At 39.9% G+C, this 26,729-nt stretch overlaps 1 protein-coding gene across 2 annotated transcripts in view; it reads right to left on the bottom strand.

Moving 5' to 3' along the window:
• The window catches only part of LOC149569405 (DTW domain-containing protein), a 139,884-nt gene that overhangs the window by 12,147 nt on the left and 101,008 nt on the right, over positions 1-26,729 (bottom strand). For both annotated transcript variants that reach the window (XM_089822121.1, XM_089822122.1), the window contains exon 6: positions 21,085-21,165. In XM_089822121.1, coding sequence (XP_089678247.1) covers positions 21,085-21,165 — 81 coding nt within the window. The remainder of the gene's footprint in view (positions 1-21,084; positions 21,166-26,729) is intronic.

Genomic DNA, 26,729 nt, shown 5'->3' with positions numbered 1-26,729 from the left:
ATTCTCTCTTTATTAGGCAAACATAGACAAGGGTATGCAAATATATACGATGTACACATTCATTCATTTAAAAACAAGAAACCTAGTATTTGGAAAAGGCAACGCTGCTGCCTCCAGATGATGAACGACAGCCTTGAGTGAGTCTCTGATAATGCACAGGCCTTCCTTCGACAAACAATGGCTGCCACTAAGGACTTGAACGCAGCCTTTCCAGCGCTGACGTTAGCTACTATATGCAAGCAACTATCCCAGAGACATCCCTTACAGCATAATGAATATATAGCAACCTGCAAATGTGGCGCCCAAAAGTAATGGCATTGCAGATTTCCTAAGCTAGATGCCAGCTTACAAATTTCCACCTAATAGCATCAAAACCCAAACACTTCCAGCAGAAATATGTACTATTCCAGCTTGAATCGGCCCCTCTTATAAAAATGTCGCTCATGAATTTCTAGCAATAAAAGAAACACAATTCATTGGCAAGACACCAACTCAAAGTGCTGAAAGAAATCCGAAATAAATTTACAATTTCTTCAACTCAAACCTTCAAACTCCAAATTCACCAAAATAATAAATGCATAGGAAGAACTGAACTTCTCAAGAAGTTATATTTATAATATTTTAATTCAAAAGTTTCTTGGTCACACCCAACAGCTAAGGCTTCAAATTCACACCTTTCACGTAGAAGCTTCATACATACACTTTTCCCTTGCATTATGAATTTGCATTAAGACATATTCACCCCCTTTCAAATTTAATAACTCCATAAACTTTTATATTTAATATTTGACTTAGGCTTATAAATTAATTAAGTTACTTATCTTTATACTCCAAGAACAAGAATCCGTTAAGAATCCAACCAAATGCAGTTATTGCTTGACCCAAAGCATCATCTAATACACTGCCAAAAAAATAACCCGCCCAACTGGCTTACTATAAATAGTAAGTTCACCAACAGAGACCCTCAAATCTACTTGTTAGCTCACAGGGGTGCAATGATGAGCTAACATAACCATACTCCTTGTAGAATGGAAATACTACTTATATTCAAAGAATAACAAGATATACAGAGCAACAACATAGCATGTACCTAATTACCACTATACCAAAATGGCGACAGAATGATTTACTTTATTCATACCAAAAGATCATGAGTACATTATCAATATTCCAAGTGCTTATAAAAAGGTCAATTGGTTGGAAAAACCAACCGACGCATTCCTCACTTCCTAACTACCCAACCCGCTAAAGCTTAAGGAGAGCTAAATGCAATATTACTTTATTCTCTACTACATCTATCCCCCCCCCCCCCAAAAAAAAAAGTCGTCTTTCATACGACTACTGAAGACACTAGAACCAAAAACAAACTTCTCTTTAAGAAGAGGATTAGGAAGACATCCTTATACTCAGAGCTCCACGAAACCGTTGCAAGTCGTGTTCAATGGCCTTTTGCTTTGCCCGAACTCCCTATAGAACCCGCAAGGTGTCCATCTCCTTTGCCTCTACTGCGGTGATCCTATGTTCTAAATCATCTTTTCCATCCTCTAGGCTTCCTCTAAAGCATCTTTCTCAGCCTTTCATTTGTCTTGAAGAGTGGTCCATTCTAGCTCCCACTTCTTAGCCAAACTATTTTTCTGCAGGAGCTCCAAGTAGATCTCGCGAAAAGCAACTTCCATGGTGGCAAGGGTCTCCATGAGGGGGCGGTTGTTTGCCAACAGAGGGAATAGTATACCTCTTTGTCCACTCATCGGTCACTTCCTCCGGCGTATACCCACTTTACTATAAATTTCCAATCGATATGGCAACCATCATGCATGAACACTGCCAATGATTCGGCTGCTTTCACCACAGCTTCCATGTTCTCGAATCTCACCTGTTTCATGACCTCCTTGGTGGAACATTCCATGGCCTACAACATAGTGAAGAATAGTTTAGCCTTTGCTGTGAATGAGAATGTGTCAGATGGTTCCATCTTCACGCTCTGTATCTCTATCGAATTCTCATGTTCAAGCACCATGGGGGTAGGGGAGGCTACCATCCCTTAGTCTGCTAGTAATTTGTCAGCCTCCTCCAAGACTGTATCTTCCATAACATTAATCTCATCTTCCTGTTGGTGGCAAGTATCCTGTGGCTCTATGGAGTGTACTACAAAAGCAACCGGGTGAACTACTCCAAGGCCTAATGGTGTTGGGGATCCCAAAAACCTTATGTATTTCTGTCGGGATGTACGAAATTGTTAGTTTTTGTTGGAAATACTAGATAACTGAATGGTTCATTTGTTTATCATAACTTGCCACCATGGTATGCAATATTGGTTCGAACTCCTTCAAATCGAACATAGGCATGAAAATGATTTTGTCTACCTCTGCTTTCTGCAGGGGCTCCCACCAAGTGTGACATTCGATGCCCATTACACTTTTAAAGGTTATATTTCCAATTGTAATCCATTCGGCTTGTTTGCCCTTGTCCTTCCTTGCTACAGTCTTCTTCATCTGCAAGGTCAAGCTCTTTTTCTTAGAATCAATGATGTTCCGTTTGTTAGGGCTCCCCATGCTTAACTTTACCATCCTTATACTTCTCACCCAATCCATACGTGTTACCAATGTTGTGTTATGTCCTTATCCTCGTAATTATATCTATTATGTGTTCCTTGTGTGGTCGTTATATGTACAGCTTGAGCCCGTATGGATGTTATGCCTGTTTCAAGTCATACGGCTACAGTCCATACAACTGATGCTCGTACGGTTGAAGCTCGTATGGCTGGAGTCCATACGGTCAAGACTTGTACAGTTGTAGCTAGGGTCCATACAGTCGAGATTTGTACGGCAGAATTTTTGCATACCTCCTTGGTTCTGCTCACCACCTTCCACACCCTGGTTGCTTCCCTCTTCAACCCTGGAAACTTCCTTCTGCTTTTCTGTGAAGGTGGTTTTTAGGAATGTTTTTTGTATTCCCACAAATCGGATGTCCCTAGGCTCAGTCCTTACTTTATAAGGTTTTAATTTTGATCCATTGACTAGGTCTTTCACCAATTTATTATCCAAGGTAGATAATCTTATGGCCCCATTTTCTTTGACTTCTAACATTCTGTATGGTCCTAACCATTGGACTTTAGATTTATTTTATTTTTCCAGATATACTTGAGTACCATTTGTCTTAGTTTAAAGTCCATCTTTTTCAAGTGTCTGTCATGCCAAAATGTTCATCTTTGTTGTGATATTTCCATTGCCCATTGAGCAAAAGCCCTTCTTTCGTCCAATTTTAGTAGTGTGAAATCTTTCCTTGATACTTTCTTCATCTCCTAACCTGTTTTGCACTACTATTCTTAGACTTGGTATTGTATGTTCAATTGGCATGACTGCTTCATGCCTGTACCTTAGATGAAATGGTATGGGCCTAGTAGTAGCTTTGTAACTAGTCATGTACGCCCATATCACAGCTGGAAGTCCCAATCTTGTCCTTTGACCCCGAAAGTCTTGCAAGGGATTGTTACTAATATTTTATTTGTTGACTTGGCTTGGAAATTTGCCCTTGGATAATAGGGGCTGGAATAGGAATGAAAAATTCTGTACTCACTTGTCATTACCCTAATGGTGTGATTGAGAAAATGTACTCCCCTGTCACTTGTTAACTGGAGTGGAATCCCAAATCTGGTGACTATTTGATCATATAGAAATTTGGCCATACTCAAAGCTGTGTTATCAAGTAGAGCTCGTAATTCCACCCATTTCATAAGATACTTCGTTGCCACCACTATGTACTTGCACTAATGGGTATTGCTTACCGGTAAGGGACCCACAAAATCTAGTCCTCAACGTTCAAATAATTCCTGTGGTTGAGTCGGAAACAGTAGCATAAAATCCCTCTTTAAAGGTTTGTCAGTTCTCTAACAGGTGTCGCAGCTCAATACCCATTCTCTAGCATCTGCATATAATGTGGGCCACCAAAGTCCTGCCAATAAAACCTTCCTTGTAGTAGTGTCGGGCCCCATATGACCTCCTACCAATCCTTCATGAGATTCTTTTAGTACTTCTGGAATTTCTTCCACAGTGACGCATCTTCTTAAAAACCCATTCGGTCCTCGTTTGTACGACAATCCTTCAATGAGCTAGAATGTGCTTCTTTTAAGGGCAATCTTTCTTCTTTTTTGTGTTGACATCTCTCTGGGAAGTGGCTGTAGATAATTATTGTCCAATCTTTTCATACCACTGAGGTAACACCGCAATTCGAAACAGGTGTACATCCGAAAAATCATCGTTTACTCCACTACCAGAGGCTTCCCCTGACCTGATTCTGGACAGTTGATCTGCAATTACATGGATTTTTCCTAGTCGTACTATGATCTTGAAGGTAAACTCTTGTAATAGAAATAATCATCTACTCACTCTTCCCTGAATCACCGGCTTGTTTACCAAGTACATTAGGGCTTGGTGGTCCACAAAAAAAGTAGAGGGCATAGCCAATAAGTAATGTCTGTTTACCATACAAGGTAAATGGTTTATTAATGCATTCAGACAATAGACAACATGTAACACAAAAGTATTCCTTTTATTATTCGCATGTATGCAGAAGATACTACAATATTCGATATGATTAACAATGATTCCAATGATGATTACAAAATCCATCTCGGAGGTGTACATATACCTTTCTAAAGGGGTGACTCAACTGTCATGTGCCCATTTGGATACTATTCTACCCATCGGCTACAATATAGATTTTACCGACAACATCATCCCCCCAAAAGAAAAGTCGTCTCCGGACGACAACACAACAAAACTCAAAAATAACAACTAATTACATTAATGCATAAATACTAAACCGAAGGATGTGTCCCTAACTCTGTAGACTGACTTCATCGCAGCTGATACACTTGTTCCATCCGGACCTCTAAATCAGCTCTAATCTGGGAATTCTCTTCCACTACCTCCTTCAGCATCATCGTGACCTCTTGGTATTCAGCTTCTTTCTGGTCATGTGCTTTCTTTGTTGATTCCTTATCCTGTAGTGCTGCTGCAAGTTGCTGTTCTGCCTCCTGCTTCCCTCGTACAGCTTCCTCGAGTTGTGCTAATAATGTTGTTCGTTTTGTTTCTCATGCCATCTGCTAGGTGACAACTCGGTTGGCCATCTCCTCCCGAGCCTTTTCCGTGGCCTCCCGAGCTTCTTGCCTAGCCTCTGTCCGTCGTCTCTTTGTGAGCACCAACTCTACCAGGAACTTACTATTCTCTGTGGTGTCAGTGAGGCACAAGTGAATATCCTTATCCTTTTCCTCTGCTACTGGTATAGAACCTTCCGTCCGTACCCTCCTTTCTGCTTTCTCTGATGCCACTGTACTCTGGTAATGCAGGGACCTCGACAACCTCGTTGTTCGACCATATCGCCTCTACCTATAGGTCCTCTCTCATGGGAGATTGGATGGAAGAGCCTCTGGCAACAAGGGGAAGTAGTCGTCATCTCAGATACTCACTCGCATGACTCAATGAGCTAATTTGTACGGCTATTGGTGCCTAGTGCTCTGCTTCCGGCATGCTCAAATTAGCACCCTAATCTCCTGCATCATCCAACAGTGTGTTGGCTATCATGACTACTGCATCCGTCCCAATCACCTCTAATCGGACCCGCTTGGTGCAGGAGCACGTCTACGACAGGAAGTTTGGTGGCGACAGGAAGACAACCTACAATATGACTAAAATGCAGGGCACAAAGCAAATATCAAAAAGTTTTGAGTTTAAAATCTGAAATTTGAAATGTTTGTGTGTGTGAGTTTAGAGTTTTATGTTTTAAAATAAATGTCCTTTTTTTTTTGTGGTGGAAATGTTTAGGTGGCATTCTTATAAGCCTACCCAACATTATTCACTTAGGACTTAGTATGAGTTTATTTTAGTTTATTTTGGGTGTGTTAAAGGTTTCTAATTTTTGAAAATGTTTATGGGAAAATCAAAAGGAAGAAAATGATGAATATTCCTAAAGCATCATGTGTAGGCATTCAAAATGTAACCACCACAAGAAAGCTATGATGGCTTTTTGGGAGTTACATTAGAAGGTTTTTCAAAAAGAGAAAGAGTGCATATTGTAAGGGAGATTTTTGGAGAGAGATTTTTCTTTTTGGGAGAAAGTGAATAGAATGAAGTTCTTGAGTTTTCCTATAATTTTCTTAAGTTTCTAGTGTTGTATAGATGCGATTGTGTAGTATTCTACATACATTTTTCTGTTTGTATTTAGATCAACATCTTGGAAGAAATCTGAAAATCAGATCTTAATAGTTTAATATTTTCTTATTGTTCATTTCCTATCAGTCGGATCTCTCTGTTGTTTTGAGAGTGGTCTTTGCATGGGGGTTTTCTAAAGATCCTCCAATGGTCTTTGTCAGCCATTGGAGGATCCTCTGTAATTTCATGCATTTATTTATTTCTGTATTGTTGTCTCATATCAGGTTACAGGAAAACCCAGTTGTAATGCAGATTTGAATGGGCAACATCTTCATGTGTTGACTCTTATTTCATTAAATTTCTATGCATTTGCTGAAATCTGCATTCATGCATGTGAAGCCTGAAGTCATGTATTTGATTTTCTAAAGGTTCTAAAATCCCTCTGCATCACCGCTCCTATGCCCTTCCCTAACTACCTCCTCCCTTTGTGACTATCAACTCTGCTACTGGATGTGGCTGAGGCATACTCAATGCTACTGACTGAGGTGATCCATGCTCTTGTGTACGGGGGTCAATTCTTCCCTCCCCTCCTCTATCTGAACCGCTGACTGTGGTTGTGTTTCCATAGATGTGTCTATCAGTGATGCTGACCCTCAGCTTCCTAAAGGTTGGGCAACCACTGACTGTGAAGCTGACCCTGTTGCTCCTGCTATTGTCCGTGTTCTGGGGTGTAGAGTGACTGGGGTCATCACCACTATTTGTCTAAACTGCCTGAACACTAGAATGTGAACATCTTCCATAGTGTGTACATGTGGTGTTGTAAGAGATGGCGTAGCTGTCACTGGTACAACCGTCAACTGCCACGGAAAGCGAAGTGGGAATTCTGAAATCACCCCGACTTCCTCATCATCTTTCTCCTCATCTTGCTTCGGCTCCTCCATTTCTTCTGAGTCATCCTCCTCAGAAGACGTATCCTATCGGCCACTATCTGTGTCTCTGGATTCATCTATCTCCTGCCGCATCCTCTTCTAGCTAATGCCTTTCTGCCCTCCAAGTGTGTCTAAATGTCTCCACTGCATTATTAGAGGCTCGCTGGGTACTACCGTGCTCGGTTGGATTTCTAGCCATTCTTTCGGTATCAACCTCGCAGTTGCCTCCAAAAAGAATCCGATGGCATAGTGCCGCATGTAAAATGTTTTATGCTGCAATGTCATGAACTCATCCATGTGTGCGGCCAATAGAGAAGCCCAATCATAAACCCTTCCGTTCATGACTCCATTCATCATACTAACCTGTGGAAAGGAGATGTCTGATGCCCTACTTGACCCTGTAAGTCGACTCTTTATCACGTCCATGAGGCACCTCCAATGGCCTTCCCTAATGTCTGATTTTCGCAAACCTCTTCCCCTCGAGTTGTCGGTAATGGCATCTTTCTTACGTTGTACGTGTTCCCTGCACACGAATTCCACCAGCTACAATTTTCTCTCTTTGTCCATCCTTTTTGGTTTGTTGTCAATTTTCTTTCCTCCCTATGCCACCCCTGATATGCTGAATACCCTGGTGAAATCAGCTAGCCGAAATGATATCACTAAATCATGTGCCTTCCATATACTTGCTTTAACGAGGCGGTCATCTAGACTTTCATTCCACCACTTCCTACACTCCAGCCCATTCAACCCTTCGAATGCTACGTTCTGTGGTGTTAGCTGTACATCTGGCTGGTTTTGCACTTTGGCCCTTTGTTTACCCTTGTCTTTTCCGCCTGGCCGCACTCCTAAAGGCACCGTTTGCATATTTGACTCATGGCTGAATCTTGATCGAGTTTCTTTCTCCAAGCCCTTTTGCCGGTTGACTGCATACTTATTACTCCTATGTTGTTTTGCTGGATCGATTACAAACCCGTTAGGTCAATTACTTTTTTCGTACAAACCTATTTCAAAAATTCCTCTCCTTCCCTAGCATTTGTACGGATCCGTACAGCCCTCCTTCAACACTTTGCTTATATTCGCTGCATGGAAGTTGTACAATTGCTTGCTCAAATGGTTCCTTTCCTCCACTGGCATACGGTACAATTTTCTAGTCTTCAATTTATAATGACCTTTGGCCATACAACTCGTTTTCTTCTATGCCAACTCAGACAGTACGGTCCCTTTTTTCCTTTATAACCCTAACCTTCGACCGTACTCATCACGATACGAAATTTAGTTTCTGTCTTCAAATTGACGTATAGGCCATACGGAATTAGGGAGTACAGTTTCTACAAGTTGTACGGTTACATTTTTTTCCCTGATTCAACTCTTCCACCGTACACCGTACACCGTTCCTTTGCTTCTTGATATCACCATACACCGTACGGCTTGTGTGCTCTCGCTGTACACCATATGGGTCTTGCCTTTGTCTTCCACCATACGGAGTTTGTGCTTCGATTCTTTGTTACCACCGTACGTAATACGGCCTTCACTTTACTTCCTTTTGATTCTTTCCTCAAGTCGTCATACGGCCTTTGTGTTTTGTCTCTCTTCCATTCACTGCCTAACACATACGGTCTTTGTGCTCTTTCTTGACTATTCGTCGTGGTACGGTGTATGGTCTTTATACTACGTCGTATGGTCTTTATACTACACTATACAATGTGCCCTTTTATTCCCTTCCACTATACACTGTATGGTTTCTTGCTTTGTTGTCCATTCACATCCACCATACGACCTTTTTGTCATACACTGTACAATTTTTCCACCTCTTATCTCCGCTTCCTGTACGTCGTACGATGGCTTCGATATACGTCTCCTTAATGTGCAGTATTTCCACTAATTGTTTTAATGACTACTGTTTAATTTAACAATCATATTCCATTTGTGGCTTCCGTGCCCTTTAATACTTCGATCTTTTATTATTTTATTACTTCGCAATGGCACTCGAAAATTATGTTCAACTCTGTATTTACTTATCTTACATATGTACAGTATTTACATATATACAATATTTACAATCATTCTCTTTTTTTCAGTTGTTTGTTAGCAGGGCAGTTTTTCTTTCATGATATATCTTTAGCTTCGACCCGTTCACCGCGTCTGGTACTTCTTTCCCGTCCAGCGTCCATAGCTCGATTGCCCCGTTATCGCCAACTTCCCGTATCTTGTACGGTCCAACCCATTTAACTTTGAACTTTTCAAGTTTGATTTTATTCCGCCCGTTGTATTTCAACACTAACTGGCTTGGTTGGAACTTGTTTAATTTTAAGTGTTTATCATGCCATGTTTGCACCTATTCTATGTCACCTTTGTGGCCCATTGTGTCAATAGTCACTTTTCCTCGAGTTTATTCAGATTATGCAGTCTTTCCCTCAGGCTTTCCATGTCACCTAACTTATTCTCAGACTTGGTATCATAAATTTTGCCAATACCATGGGCTCTTGCCCAAACATCAATTGGAACGGTGTGTGTCACGTTGTCACTTTGTATGTTGTTCAGTATGCCCATAGTGCAGATAGTAGTTTTTCTTCCCAGTCTTCACCTTCTACCGCACATGACTTGTAAATTACTGCTACTAAGATTTTGTTCATAGCCTCAGTCTGTCCATTCGCTCATGGCTAGTACAGGCTTGATAAAGAGTGATATATTTTGAATTCTGTTGTTAATAGTCTAATGACATGATTGACAAAATGCCCTCCACAGTCACTTGTTATCTGAAGCGGAATCCCATATCGGGTCATTATCTATTCATATATGAATTTCATCATACTAAATGGCGAGTTGTCTAGTAGGGCCCGTGCCTCTACCCACTTTGTCATGTACTCTATGGCTACGACTATGCATCAACATCGGTGTACTCGGCTTACTCTGAGGGGTCCCACAAAATCCAATCCCCACCACTCAAATAGTTCTTGTGTGTGAGGGGTTATGTGGCATAAAATCTCTCTTCAACGACTTTCTCGCCCTTTGGCAAGTGTCACAACCGACAACCCATTCTCGTGCATCGTTGTACACCATTGGCTACCACAGTGCTACCAATAATATCTTTCGTGCCGTTGTATCAGGTCCCATATGTCCTCCTACTGGACCCTCATGTGCTTCTTTCAATACTTTTGGTATTTCTTCTTCTAATACACACCATCGCAGAATGTGATCAGCCCCCATCTTGTATAGTAATCCATTAATCAATTGAAATGTACGACTTCTTGGTATCACTTTCCATCTTTCATTTTGTGACATCTCTCTTGGTGGTTGTCCAGTGCAGAGGTATTCCCCAATACTCTTGTACCATTCCGACAATACTGCGATTTGAAATAATTGTGCATCTAGGAAATCATCATTCACCCCTTCACCCAATTTTCAAGTTTTAATTCACAATAGATGGTCTGCACTGAGATGACTTTTCCCAGGCCGTACTACGATTTTAAATGTGAATTCTTGCAACAAAAGCAGCCACCTATTGATCATTCCTTGAATGATGGGTTTATTTACGAGATACAATAGAGCCTGATGGTCCACATAAAACACAAATGGTGTCGCCAGCAAGTAGTGTTGGAACTTTTGCACTGCGTACACCATTCCTAAGGCCTCCTGTTCCATTGTGTTGTAATTCTTTTCTGCTTTCAACAGTAGTCAGCTGGCAAAATACACTGGATGGTCTAACCCATGGTTACTCATCTGCACCAATATTGCTCCTATTGCGTAGTTAGATGCATCTACATGAACATGGAACTCCTTACCCTAGTCTGGGTATGCCAAAATAGGTGTTGTAGCCAATCGTACCTTTAGTCCTTCAATGACTCATCCTGTTCTTTCTCCCATTTGAATGGTTCTCCTTTGCATGTCAGTTTGTCCAGCAGGTATGATACCTTTGTGAAGTGCTTGATGAACCTTCTATAATACCTTGTGTCCTAGGAAGGACTTCAATTCTGTTACGTTTGTAGATGGTTGCATTTCCATTATAACTCTAACTTTCTCTAGGTCTATTTTCAATCCTTCCTTACAAACTATATGTCCCAATAATTTTCCCTGCGGAACCATAAATCTACACTTCTTTGGGTTTAGAGCAAGTCTCGCCCTTTAGCATCTCTCCATACATTCTACCAACGCCTTCAGATGCTTGTATTCGGTGCTGAATACTGACCAGTCATCTAGGAATGCTTTGAAGCTCTCGACGGACATCTTGTCGAATATGTGGAATATGATTCTTTGGAATGTGGCTAGCGCATTACACAGCCCAAACGGCATCCGATTGTATGCGTATACCCATCCTCTACTACGAATGTTGTTTTGAGTTTGTCCTCTTCCGCTATGCAAATCTGATTATATCCTAAGAACCCGTCCATAAATGAATAAATCTCGTGTCCAGTAACCTCCTCCAATATACTATTTGTAAATGGTATCGGAAAGGGGTCCTTGATTGTTACTGCATTGAGACATCTGAAGTCAATGCATATCCTAATTTGTGTGGTGTCCTTTTTCAAGGATATACTATGGGCGACATCCATTCGCTTGTCTGGGCCTTAAAAATAATGCTGACCTCCAACATTCGGTTAATTTCATCTGTAACCCGTGCCGCATAATTTTTATTCATCCTGTAGGGTTGCTTTCGTACAGGTATTGTGCCTTCTACCAGCAAAATGCAATGAACACACAACTCCGGTGGAACTCCATTCAGAGCTTTGTATGTCCATGCATATATATCCTTGTATTCCAAAAATATTTTGAATGCAGCTACTTTAGTACTGGATTCCAGTTATCTCCCACCAGTATGTTTTTTGGTTCAATATCATCTCCGAGGTTCATGATTTGTACTGTTGCCTCTTCATATTTTATCGGCTTATCTTCATTGAACATATGGGCCGATGTTTCATCCATCTGCGCTTCTCCCTCCTTTAGTTCACTATACTCCTTCAGGAACTCGTTTCTTCCTTTTTCTTCTTCAACACCCAACATGTTGCAGCTCGAGAGGAGTTTGTAATCCTCCATCTACCAGTGAAATAGTCTGTTCACCGAATCTAGATCATCATCCTTCGATCCACTTTCCAACCGTAGGACTCCTTCCTCATCTGGTTCCATCTGCTTCTTCCCTTCGTCCTCTCCTCCTAAATCAGACGATCCAGCTTCTTCTCCCACCATTTGTGTATGCAAGTCAATTATGAATCTTCTGCCTCCACACTCCATGGATAGGGTGTTCTGTTTCCAATCATGTTTTACCTTTGCTTGCACTAACCACCCCCGTCCAAGCATGGCATCGTACCCTCTTCTCTTCAGTGGGATGACCACAAAATCTAGTAAAAATGGTTGTGTCCCAATCGTTACAGGCTGTGCCATCAAAGTTCCCAACAGTTTTATCCCATGTTGATCTCTCGTGAGTAACTGGAAAGCAGGTGGCCATAGCGTGGGTTGTCCTAGCTTTTTCCAAATATCTTCCTGTAGCACATTCACACCCGATCCTCCATCTACAATTGTATCTGTTAGCGTAGTACCCAGAATGCCCATCTCCACTACCGCCGAATGTCTTCCTATCATAAGTGCCAGCAACATCGGGTCTGTTGCCATATTCACAATAGTCGTACGCAACTGTGGCATCATGAGAAGGTGGTCATTTAGTTTAATAGGAACTTCTGTTTGCATTATCTGCCTCATCATGTTTTGTTCTGCTAAGTTCCTTTTTGAAGTTTCGGCAATGTCTTTGACTTGTGATTTCCTTGTTTTCATCTACCTTTCTATCTCTGTTCATGCTTGTTGTAGCCTCTCCTCTTCTTCTGCATCAGGTTATTTCGTTTTCTTTACCTGCTCCCGTGTGACCGCCAGTACCTTCTCATCACACATTTCAATGCTTAATAGATTTACCCCTTGTTTTGGACATTTTGAATCTTTGTGGTCCCCTGGACCACACCATTTGCATAGTAGTTGTGGCATCTCCTTCATAGTACAATCCCTAGCGAAGTGGCCCCCAAGATTGCATGCCCGGCACTATATCATCGGTCGTCCACTCGCATCGTACTGTATTTGACTCCGGCCTCCGTTGTTATCGTTGTTGTTATTGCAACCCCTTTCGCATCTATTCTTGTTGCGATATCCCCCCAAAGTTGCATCATTGTTTGTGTTATTGCTGTTGGACACTTCCTGCGTTAATAACACCTGCTGGTGTCCTTTTGATTTCATGTTAAACAGGCACTCCTTTAGGGAATGTCCCGCCACTTGGCAGATGTCACAAAACTATTTCTTCAGACACGAGCCCTTCGTATTGTCATCCTCTTTATAGTCTGTGCACCACAGTTCTCCCTTCATTGTGTCCGAATTCTTTTTCAAATTTTGGAATTCTTTCATCATTCGTAGCATATCTTTCTGTAATGCTCGAACCTTCTTGTTTGATTCCTCGTCACTATTGCTACTTTCAGATGATGAATCATTTGAATCCGATGAATGCTTTTTCTTCTTACTCGTCTTTTGTTCACTTTCTAGATCCATCTCACGACTATATGCATCAGCGTACGACACGGGTGGTACAATCTTCATCTTCTTTTTCAGAGCCGACCGTAGCCCATCCACAAACCATCATTTTTTCAAACCGTCCGCCAGTTGACTTTCCATCTTCCCAACCAGCCCTTTCAACCATCTGGCATAGGCCCAGATTATTTCATTCTTTCCTTGCTTGGTACTATATATCTCCGCTACTATTTCATTATCGTCCCGTAGCAATCAAAACTTTGCTATAAATACTTTTCTAACGTCCGCCCATGTAGTTAGTTTCTGAGAGTCGACGTCCGAAAACCAATCAATTGCCACACTCTGTAGGGTTGCTAGGAACTGTCTGACCCAATCGTCTTCGCCCGTCATGCCATTTGCTGTCCATATGGTTTCGCATGTTTTGAAATGTCTGATTGGATCTGTCGTACCATCACCATTAAACTTGGGTAATTTTTCTTTTGGACCGGCCATTAGTACCCTTTCTTTTGTTGTGCGCTGTTGTTTGTACCCGCGTTGTTCTGTACTCCTGTACCGCTCTGAACACCTATGTTGTTTTGTACTCCCGTGCCACTCTGAACACCCGCGTTGTTCTATACTCCCGTACCACTCTAGACACCTACATTCTCAAGTGGCGTGAAGGCTTCCTCAAGGACTTGGTTGTTTCAACCAAACTGTATTTGCTCGTCAGGTGTATCAAGGACAAAGAGTTCACCCCACGCTCGAGTTCCTTTAACACTCTGAACCACATTGTTCCTTTCCCTTCTGTCCGGATTCCCCTTTGGCATATACCAGTTTGTCAATTCTTCCTTTGTTTCTTCGATCACCTTTTGCCTTTCTCCGGCTTCTTCTATCAACCTCTCTCTTAACCGACTTGGTGACTACACTTCATTCGTCAATGCTCCTGTGGTATCGTGGTCACCTCCTATGACACCACTACTGTACCCTTCGGCAAGTTGTTGAAGTCTATGCCTCCGGTGGCTTTGTTGTGTGCAGTTTAGTATTTCTCGTGCTACACGTATGATGTCATCTTCTAGATTCTTATTTCTATCCTTATTAAATGTGTTCAACATTCATAGCACCCGGTCCTTATAGGCAACGGCGCTAAATGTTTACCGTACAAGGTAAACGGTTTATTAATGCATTCAAACAATAGACAAGAACATGTAACACATAAGTATTCCTTTTATTATTCACATGTATGAAGAAGCTACTACAATATTTGATATGATTAACAATGATTCCAATGATGATTACAGAATCCATCCCGAAGGTGTACATATACCTTTTCAAAGGGGTGACTCAACCATTACACACCCATTCAGATACTATTCTACTTGTCAGCTAGAATATAGATTTTACCAACAACAATGTCTAAATTTTTCTACCGCATAGACCATCCCCAACACTTCCCTTTCAATGGTACTGTAGTTGCGTTTTGCTTTTGATAAGAGCCTACTTGCAAAATACATTGGGTGATCTAGTCCTTCCTTCCCAGTTTGTGCTAGAGTGGCGCCTATTGCATAGTTGGATGCATCCACATGGACATGGAACTCTTTGTTCCAATTAGGGTATATGAGGATGGGGGCTCCCACAAGTCTCTTCTTTAATTCTTGGAAGGTATCCTCTTGATCTTCCCACCACTCAAATTATTCCCCTTTCCTTGTTAGCTTTTCCAGGGGTAGAGATACTTTAGCAAATCCTTTTGCAAACCTCCTATGATACCCAACATGCCCTAGAAAGGATTTTACCCTTGTTACATATAACGAGGCCTCTATTTCCAGAATCAATCCTTCCTTGCATACAATATGACCAAGAAGCCTACCTTGTGGAACCATAATTTGCATTTTTCCGAATTTAGGGCCAACCTTGCTCTTCGGCATCTCTCCATGCATTCCCCAATAATTTTGAGGTGGTGTTCCTTCCCACTGTAGACAGACCAATCATCCAGAAAAGCTTTGAAGTTTCCCATAGACATACCATCGAAGATGTGTAGTATGATTCTTTTGGAACGTGGCCAGTGCATTGCATAGTTCAAACGGCATCCGATTATAGGCATATACACCATCTTCAACAACAAATTTAGTTTTTAGCTCATCTTTCTCTATAATGCTAATCTGATTATATCCTGAAAATCCATCCATGAAAGAATATATTTCATGGTCGGCCACTTCCTCTAAGATGTCAGTGAAAGGGATAGGGTAAGGGTCTTTTATGGTTACCGCATTTAAATTTCTTCTTGGACCTTGGTCGCATGGTTCTTATTCATTCTATATGGTCGTTTCTGTACTAGTCTTGCTTCACGTATCAATGGGATCCAATTGACACAGCTCCGGAGGCACCCCTTTCAAGTCCCTATACGTCCAGGCAAAGACGTCCTTGTATTCTAAGAAGATTTTAAAAGCTACAGCCTTTAACACTGGGTCCCAATCATCTCCTAACAGAATCTCCTTGGGTTAATCCTTTTCCTCAAGGTTTGTAGTCTGGAGTTTGGCCTCCTTGTATTCTACCTTTTCCTTGAATATGTGCATTGGTGTCTAGCTCACATCCCTTGTACCCCTTCAAGTACCTTTCTTCTGACTCTGATTCTTGGATCTGCAACAATCTCCTTGGGTTGATCCTTTTCCCCAAGGTTTGTAGTATGGAGTTTGGCCTCCTTGTATTCTACCTTTTCCTTGAATATGTGCATTAGTGTCCTGCTTACAGCTGTCATACCTTCTATGTATCCCTTGCACCCCTTCGAGTACATTTCTTCTGACTCTGATTCTTGGATCTGCAACATGTAGCATTCTGGTTCGAAGATCTCATAGTCTCGCATCTGCCAGTGAAATAATCCATTGAGAGAACTCGTTTCATCTTCTAAACATTCCCCTAGTCTAAGCACCCCTTCCTCATCTGGTTCCATCCTTTCATGGTCTTCCCTCTTTGAATCCGATGCCATGTCCTAGATTACGGATTGGTTCCTTAGGTTGATGGTGTACTTTTTTCCCTCTGACTCAATTGATAGAGTGTTTCATTTCCAATTATGGGTAGCTTTTGTTGCAACCAGCCATCCTCGTCCTAATAAAGTATCATACCCCTTTTTCTCTAAAGTAATGACTACAAGATTAAGGAGAAATTGTTGTGTACCAATTGTGACTTTTTGTCCCATGAGAGTTCCTATCGACCTAATTCCGTGCTAGTCTGCTCCACCAGTTGAAAGGTAGGTGGCCAAAGTGTGGGTTTTCCTATTGCCCTCCATGTTTCTTCAAACAAAACATTTACGCTGGAACCTCCATGGTGTTCTAAAGTTTATACCCCAATATTTCCATTTCCACTACTGCTGGTGTCTTCCCCATTCCTTTAGTAATTAGGGTATCACTCTCCTTCCGGGACTGGGCATCTTCTTTCTTTCAGCAATTTTCACCAGGATGGTGGTCTTCAACACTTGCCTTACCATGTCTAGTACCTTTTCATCTATAGGAAGCTTATCTGTCCTTCCTCCTGGCGTGTTATCTTGAATGTCTTTTCGTGCTTCATGAAATCTTTCTTTCTTCATGGTAGCATCAGGGTAGGCAAGTTTCCTGGCTTGCATCCTCGTAGTGGCTAGGATTCCACTCTCCTGTTCTCCAATATCTAACATGTTCACCCCTTTTCTCTGGGGCAATTTACATCTTCATGATTTCCTAGTCCACACCATTTATAAAGCATTCCTCCATTTTTTCCTCGTCCATTTTGACAATCTTGTGCAAAATATCCCAAATCGTTGCACCTCCTACATTGGATCATAGGTCTTACTTTTGAATTGTGCTGAATTGCTCACCGAGGTGTGTTGTTATTGTTATTATTATTATTACTCCCTCTTCTACTATTTCTATATCCTCCAAGGGAAGCTTTTGTATTTGTATTCTTTGGGGGAGTAGAGGGCGGTGCGATTCCTCCCCCTGTGCGAAGAATACTTGTGCGTTCTATGTTTTTAAATTGTAGGGACAATCTTTGATTGTGTGTCCCAACACTCGACAAATCTCACAAAATACTTTCCTTGGGCGTGTCCCTTTTGTATGACCCTCTTTTTCACAATCTATGCACCATAGTTCCCTCCTTTCTTTTCTTCTTTACTTGTCGTTACCGCCTTCATTAATCGTCTCATGTTATTTCTCAAGACTTGGATGGTTTTGGATTCGTCTTCGCTGTCTTCTAAGCTTTCACTCGTGCTTTCATGCCTTCTTGCTTTGGAGGTTCTGTTCTCACTTTCTATGTCCATTGCACGAGTACACACCTCCCCAAAGGTTGATGGTCAGACTATTTTCAACTTTTTCCTAAGGGACGTTGCGAGTCCTACAATGAACCATCTTTTCTTTAATCCATCTGCGGGTTTATCGTCCATTTTTCCTATCAACTCCTTTAGTCTTCTACTGTAGGCTTTAACAGATTCACCCTTTCCTTGCCTTGTATTATAAATCTTTGTCACTATTTCATCGTCTCTTAGAAGTCGGAATTCTTCCTCAAAAATTGTTTGGAGATTATTCCATGTGTTCTTTTTGCCTGCCTCCAACTCTGTATACGAGTCTATAGCTATATCTCTTAGCCTAGCCGGAAAATCTTTCAGCAATTCGTCTACATTGTTCTCTCTGTTAGCTTGCCATATGGTTATGCATGTTTTACAGTGACACGCGCGATCCTCTGAACCATCCCATGTAAATCTAGGCAATTTTTGTTTGTCTATTGCCATTATGTTGCCCTTATTTCTTCTTGGTGGAATACCCCCTCCTCTCAGTTTGCTTCCAACCGAGATTGGAACACTTCCTTCCAATGGAACACTTCCTCCCGAAGGAACACCACTTCCTACCGGAACTCTTCCTCCTGATGGAATAGTTCTTCCCGATGGAACTCTTCCTCCCGTTGGAACACTTCTTCCTGATGGAACACTTTCTACCAATGGAACACTTTCTCCACTTTCCCCTGACCTAGACTGACTTGATGCTTGATTGCTTGATCCATCAATGTCTTCTTCTCTTGTGTGCAGCTCTTCACGAAGTTCTCTTCGTGTCAGGGTCTCTGGGTTTCTATACACTAACTTCCTTCTTGGTGTCTCAGAAATAGCCAAGTTGGTTATTCCTTCGATTGTATGCTCAATCAACCCTTCTTGGATCCAGTTGGGGTCCCCCTGTCCCTTTAGGTAACGACGCCTCTCCTCCTGCTGTTGGAGTCATAATTCCTCAAAGCGGCTTCCTCCTCAATTTCTTCCTCTAGTACCCGCCTCGGATATTTATTTGGAATTATGGGCATGAATTTCCCTTCCTGGAATTATCCCTCTCTTCTGCATGGTGTGCTCGTGTCCTTCATTCAGCAAATTTCTAGAGTACTTGTTGCCTCCTCCATTCTCGTACTATCTCTTCTCTTTCTTCCTCAACACGTAACAAGTTTTGTGCCAACAATCAAGGAATCTGCCCTAGTAGATCATACACTGCTGGTGTCACTGAAAGTTCGTCGCATACAGAGCCCTCAGGAACCATTCTCTCACGGGCTTCCCTTTGCATGTACTGATCGACCGCAACTTCCCAAGTCGTCAACAAATCGTGTGTCAACTGATCATCTCTAGTTATTTCCTCTTCTCCGTCACTATTTGTCACTTGTATACGTGGTAGGAATGGTCTTCCCATTACTCCATCCTGTCTTGCTAATGACCTCCAGGTTGGGACTTAGGCAAAGGCGCCAAAATGTAGAATGAAAATACTAATTATATTCAAAGAATAACAAGATAAACATAGCAACAGCATAGCATGTACCTGATTACCACTATACCAAAATGGCGAGATAATGATTTACTTTATTCATACCAAAAGATCATGAGTACATTATCAATATTCCAAGTGCTTATAAAAGGGTCGGTTGGTTGGAAAAACCAACTGACGCATTCGCTCACTTCCTAACTACCCAACCCGCTCAAGCTTAAGAAGCGCTAAATTCAATATTACTTTATTCTCTACTCCACTACTCAAACCTGATAAATTGAGGACATCATAAAAGTGATGAAAAGTTGATAGACCAATACCATATACTACTGCTTACCATCTATAGTCCTCATTCATATGCAAAATGAGTTGTTATTGGGTGCATCCACTTTGTTTTATTATTGTATCAATAAATTATATTCATTTATTAATATATAATATTATATGATAATATATCAATTAATATATTATATTAATGATATCTATTAATTTTAATAATAAATTTATTGTGTTCATTAATTTATTTATTTAATTCAATTTATTATTAAATCTTATTCTGGAAGGCGCATTACAGTGTACATCTCTGCGATATCATACATCTAAAGTGTCAATCATCCCCGCAGCATATATCAGTGATATCACACTTTGTGGAACAAGCAATATGGGCATCTGCATCATACATCTGTCAATTGGTGGTGATATACATTCTGACACCAGCAAATCAGACATACTGACACCAGCATACCAAACATTCAGACATCTACATCTCAAGCATGTAGACATCTGCACATTGGGCATCCTACCATCAGCACATCGGACAGAGCAGTATCATTCTTCCACAACTCCCAGTATGGAATAATTGTTCAAGGTTAAGGTGCAAGATTTCTTGAGCTTTACCATGACTGTGATAGAAAATGTAATTGTTTGAACATTTATTGGGATCATAAATTGCTGGTCTATCTCTGTCAATTTTTGTGTTTTGAATGCTTTGGATGTTTCAAATTATTAAGGCAGATGGTAGATAAGGATTATTTGTACTTGTAAGAGAGCATGTGAATGATCTGTGGAGTTGACACCATTCACAATGAACTAGCAAACTACCAAATGACACTACTTCGCAAAATATTGCCACGTGACATGTTGATGAACATAACACAAGAATAAGAGAGAACATCAGCTTCTTTGCATTGGATTGTGTATGCTTAAAACCTTGGAATAGGGAAGCTCTGTCATAGAAGCACCTCTACACTGATATTTAACTTACTATTTGTTAGAGCGATGATTTCAAGCTAAGACAGTACTGTCAGTCCAACTGTTCATAACTAAAAGTGACTAAATACACTACCAAAGCAGACAAGATAAGAAATAACAACTGCATTAACTGAACCATATTGTTCTAAAATAACCATTTCATGTCCTGTCAACCATAAAAATATATAATTAAGTTTGACTTCTTTTTGATGTAGGAAAAAAGATCAAGTACTATTGTATGGAGAAGATTGTAATTCAAACTTTGTGATGTAGCCTACATGCCAGATTATATAATAATGTGCTACTTTCATTCATTTTAGTGTTTCTTGATGTCTTATTTTATTATGATTTTACAGTGTAATACAAGATGCATGTTTTTCAAAACATTATTTAGATTTTCCTTCCTACTCAACAAAGGTTTAAACATTATTATAGTTGGAAAATCCTACTAAAACTATGAACTATGTTTATGCATGGCCATATGCTTGAACTATGGGCAATTCCTAAATCAAAAGAAATATTGACCTTAAGACGGGCCAGCATCGCTCTAGAGTTTCTCCATGTCCCATCAACCAATATGAAATTCATTGACAGAGTATCATCCATCTGCACATGGAGAAAAAAAATTAAGACGTGTCCCTTGAAGCACAAAAGAAATACATATGCTGTAACTTATCACTAGACTGAGTTATTGCTTGAATTAAGAATTATCGATAAATATTAGTAGAGAAAGATGTATATTCCAGCAATCACAACAGGAAATAAGTTATGACACAACTGATATGCACTACCAGACAGAGCCAAAACAATCTTACAGCATCACCACAATTTAAAAAGTAGAAGTGCTTGTCAGATTATTTAATGGATTTGAAGCTTTTCAAATTACATTTGACATAATAAAAACAGGCAGAGAACCAAAAGACATCAATATCAGTATTTCACCATGTTAAAAAAACTTAACCAACACATTAAACTTGCTATTTTTTCAGACATATATGCTTCCCACCAATTTGATTCCAAGTTAAATAACCCCAATTACATACTAAGTCAAGCCAAAACACTATCTATGTACCTTAATGAAGATTTCCAGTCTTTCTTGGCATATATAATTGCAATTTACACATCGCTTTTCCATATATGTATGGCAATTTGAACTTTGCATGTTCTTTTCCAATGTTATTTAAAGCTTAATGTGATTTACTTATGAATTTATTTGGTCCAAGGAATAGTTGCAACCTTCCTAAAGGAAACATAGGAAAGGAAAATATTTTTCCCATTTGAAAATGGAAATAATAAACAAAGGAGACAAAATAATAAAACTACAACACTTATGTATGTGGAAGAATCCTCACTAATTCTGACGCCAAATTTCATTTCAAACACAAGCCTATATGACAGGCATTTAATCAAACACTTGTATGACCATAACATTCAGGAGTATTCACTGATCTTTCAGAGACATTATAGCAAGCACTTTGCATACTGAGCCAACTTTACACCACATAACCACAAGTTCATATAATAAACATTGGGACAAACATGCAACAGACCTTTACGGATTACAATTGAATCTCTACTCTCATTCAAACCAGATAGATTTCTGTCTACTGATTATTGAAGGAAGGAAATTAAAAGAAGATTCTTCAAGTTATCACCAGTGAGTACATTCAGATTCCAAACTAAGTTTGCTTCAGAAATGCATCAAACCATATTGATGTAAATACATATATCATAAAACTTAGAAACATGACAGCAGAATAAAAATCAAATCTTACAGCTGCTAAACTTTATGATCCTAATGCCAAGTTTACTTTGTCAGATAAAGGAACATCGTATGCAGGATACTTTTCATTGCAATTGACACACTCAGTGATATGAGATGAATTAGGGAAGCACAAAATGTGGTTATAATGGGCCACCTGGTAATGACGATTCCTTGTCTTGATTATGTAGTTCCAAATGTGCCTTCTCAGAAAGAGAGAATATTTCAGAAATCCCCTTGTTCTGTCCAAATGAAGCCGTGGTTTCTTCCTTCACTTCCCAGATGGCCCCTCTATGCAATACACCCACAGCGAACACAATAAAACACAAATAACAGTGACTTGTGATACGCCTTCTTTTCCCCGTGATTGCTTTTCTATTAGGTCCTCAATGTCAATCCCAAAACACTACTAACTCCTTATTGCAAGGGTCAGAAATATGCTTGGAATGATCTGTAAACTTCTACCTGTATACTCGATAGGGTAATACTTCAACTGGAAAATCTTACCTGGCTTCCAACCCACTTAATAATCCCATTTATTGAATCTGAACTTCTGCAAATAAGCACAGTAGCAAACTTCAAATGAATCTGCCTCACGAAGGAAATTGGATTTCCGTCCAAACTTTTTTTTTCCCGAGGGTTTTTATCCTTGGAAAGGAAAGTCACTGTCACACCAGCAAATATGGAGAAATAATATAAATCGGTAATTGTATAAAATCGAATGGAGAAGGATGAGGCTCCTTATAAAGAATTCTTAAACTGCTGGAGATCCTTCAGGTTCAATGTGCAATAAAAACTCTCCACTTTTATTTCCTCTATAAAATTACTTTATTTTAGTAGTGTTATATTATAACATAAAGTAACTATAATAATATAAACCCCATAAATTAATATTCCATTTTCTTTATTTCTCCCTCAATATAAATGACATGACCCACATATCATCCCTTATGATTTTTCTAATTAGCCCATTGGGATGAGAAAATGGGCTAATCAATGTCTCGTGTAATTACTAGAAAGAAGGGGGGGCATTATTATGCAATTTGAAAACAGTAGCATCTAGTGGCTATTTTTATAAAATGCACATAGATAATCAAAAGACACAATTATAGTGACTGCTGGTTCTTTGCATGTCTAGGTACTTGGTTATAGACAATGCACCCAGCCTAACTGTGTCCTACTTATTTGCATCATGTTTTCCTAAATTTCCTTGCAAGATTTTACAATCTCTTCCTTTTAACCTATCAAAGCCCTCATTCAAAACAAAAGTCTTAACTTATGGTGGGTAAAAGAGAAAGCAGACAATGACTCTCTTCTAACACAATCCTTATAATCGTTCAATTTAAACATAGGAAAATTTACTTGCCACTGCATATGGAAAGCTTCCATGACACATCAAAAATCAAGAATGAGAGAACTTTTCCTAATAATATATGTTCACATGCTCCAACTACCATGACATTATGAGTATAGATACTCTATTTCATTAAAGCAAAAGAATTTAAGACAAATAAATATTATAAGAAACCATTAGGATTAATTAACCTTAGGTTACAACCATTAATAAGTAGATGCTCTATTTCATTAAAGCAAAAGAATTTAAGACAAATAAATATTATAAGAAACCATTAGGATTAATTAACCTTAGGTTACAACCATTAGTCTTGATTGATTGCTGCTGACTAAAAATTAAGAGCTGTGGCATACAGTTCAAAAAAAAATTTTAAAAATTGCAATTATTTTAGTTACATCTGTCAAAACATTGAACTTAGTTATGCTGGTCCACACGATCATAATTATACTAGGAGGGGGCATGAATCAGTATTTACTAATAACTTCAAACTTCAACTCCTAACCTATCTTCTGACATGCATATCTTTAGGTTCGATCATTAATAGATAAACAACTAATCATTCAAACACAAAGATGGCATCACATTACACAGATTTATTTCGTAGAAACCCAATAAGGGTGAAAACCACAGTGTGAGGCGATGTTCACAAAGCTTCAACCCTTCTAGAGTGTGCCCGGTCAAGAGCTTATCCCTGTTAAAAGATTACAACGACACTGTTAAGTACCACCCTGTCAAGGGATTTAGAAGAGACTTGTTAAAGTCTTTACCCGATTAAAGGAAGCCTAGTTAAAGGACTTAAACACAAATAAATGTGTCACCCTGTTAGAGGATTTAATACATGACTTGCTAGAGTCCACCCTCGACGGGATTTACTGTTGTAAATGTGAGAAAACAACAATGTGATTGATCTATGAAAGTAGCTACTTGATTTATCTTGGTTTAGATCACCTTTATGTCCATCTGACCGGTTTGCAGCTTGCTCTGCTTCTCCTTGGCTCTGCAACTCAAACACACTCACTTCAGTGCTCGACTCCTTTGGTCTTTCGCATTTCTACACTTCGTATATTCTGCTCACTGGCTTTTCTCAATAAACATCACTTCCACCCTTCACCTTCACCTCTTACTCCGTTCGCCTTTCTCCTGAGATTGCACATAGCCAAGCTCTCTGGCTTTTTCAGCTTCTCCATCTGCAACCTCTCTCTTCTTTTGAGAAAGAGTCTATATATTGTCTTTGCTTATTTAGCATTCAACCCTACTCTGTGAATTCAAAATTTGAATTCAACTGCCTCTATCATGCATGTCCCCTTAATCTATCTTGCATCGTTTACACAAGTAGCATGTGTCAGGTGTACTTCCTATTAATGGAAAGTCATGGGTTGTTTGTGACTTTTGCATGCATGCTAGGAAGAATTCAAATTTGAATTCTCCCATCTATCTTCTTGTTTAAACTTGATGTGACAGTTCTTCCTACTTTTTTTAAGGATGTCACATCAACTCACTCACATAGTGACAGGTACAGTTAGTCTTGCTTTTGTTCTACAATCATGAAGACTTCCCTTCAGCCTATTTGCGTTACTACCAGTCTTTTCATCCTGTCTTGCTTATTATCTATCTTGCCTCCCTGCCTGCTACCAACTTGTACTTAGTCCAACTTATCTAAGTGGATTGTGAAGACCACTTGCCCTCGCCTGTCTATTTTGTGTCACGTTCCAGTCACGTTCCAGTCTGTTCCTCCTATCACCGGAATGGACTCGAGTTCTTTCCTTGTTTCACCAGTTTCCTTTCATGTACCGGTATGTGCATTGACATCAATGACAACACTTTCTTTCACCTGTCTCACCAGTCCCATGACTCCTTTTAATCAATTATTCCAACAAGTTATCTATGCCTGTAAGATAACCAACCTACATACAACATGTTGACACTTTGTACATCTAGATAATAGATTAGTCACTGGTTGAAATTAGCCAAGAGAAAAGATATATAACAGTTTAACAACGACAAATTGAAGCACAGTTCTGATTGATGTCACTAGCTAAAAACTAAGATCTCTGGCATACAGTTTCAAATTTAATAAATATTTTTCTGTGGTTATGTTTGGTACATCTGTCAAAACATTAAACTTAGTTATCCATGCCTGCAAGATAACCAACCTACATACGTGTTAGCACTTTGTACATCTAGATAATGGATTAGTCACTTGGTTGAATTCACACAAGACAAAAGGTATATTTACAATTAACAAGAAGCAGGTTTGGCCAGATCTGGTCAAAGTCTGGTTGGAAAAATTTGACTGGACAGACTTCTCTACTTTGGAAGGGGTTTTCCTTTTTCTATAGAGACTCTACCCAGTCATTTTGGCCTCCCAAACCGAACTGAATATTTGAACCTGGTAAAAAATGATACCTATGGCATGGTGTCCCTACCCTGAGGCTGTTCAAAATCACAGGTCATGGATCAATTTTGGAATGCAAAATACACCCATGACTTCAGAAAGGGAAATACACCCATGACTTCAGAAAGGGCATGGTAGTAGAAGATGGGAAAAAAAGCAGAGAGAAGGCAGAAACAACATAGAAAAGAGATGACAATAGGAGGAAGATGGTGGATAGAAAAGTGAAGGATGTGACAAAGCCGTTCGGAACTCGTGGCGCAATTTGTAGGAAGAAATGTGTGAAGAGCAATGAGACATATGTAGACTGAATTGCCAACATAGATGCCAGACATTGGAGGCCATTATATCAGGCTTATCAGTTTTTCTCCCTAGTCATTCTGCTAGTTGATATTGTTGTTATCCTCCTTAAAATCAGTCAAAGACTGTTATATGGCTTCCTGTAGATGCTGTGATCTGACATATAAATGTTATCTTTTACTACCATCAAGATAAATTGCCTCTGAACAGCTCAACTTGGCCACCCTGTTTTCCTTCTACACCTTCGATTGACCACTAAGCCTCAGCTGGAAATGCTGACCATACATTAATATAAAATTTAGATTTTAGTAAATGACATATTTAGAATGCCCAAATTTTGTTCCTTAAAGGTAGCATGTGTG

Source organism: Cupressus sempervirens, chromosome 3 (assembly GCF_028749045.1).
Source record: "Cupressus sempervirens isolate cs-2001-9-10 chromosome 3, ASM2874904v1, whole genome shotgun sequence".
In the NCBI taxonomy this organism is placed as follows: domain Eukaryota; kingdom Viridiplantae; phylum Streptophyta; class Pinopsida; order Cupressales; family Cupressaceae; genus Cupressus; species Cupressus sempervirens.
The sequence above is the reverse complement of the archived record's forward strand: the minus strand, read 5'-3'. Positions and strand labels throughout refer to the sequence as shown.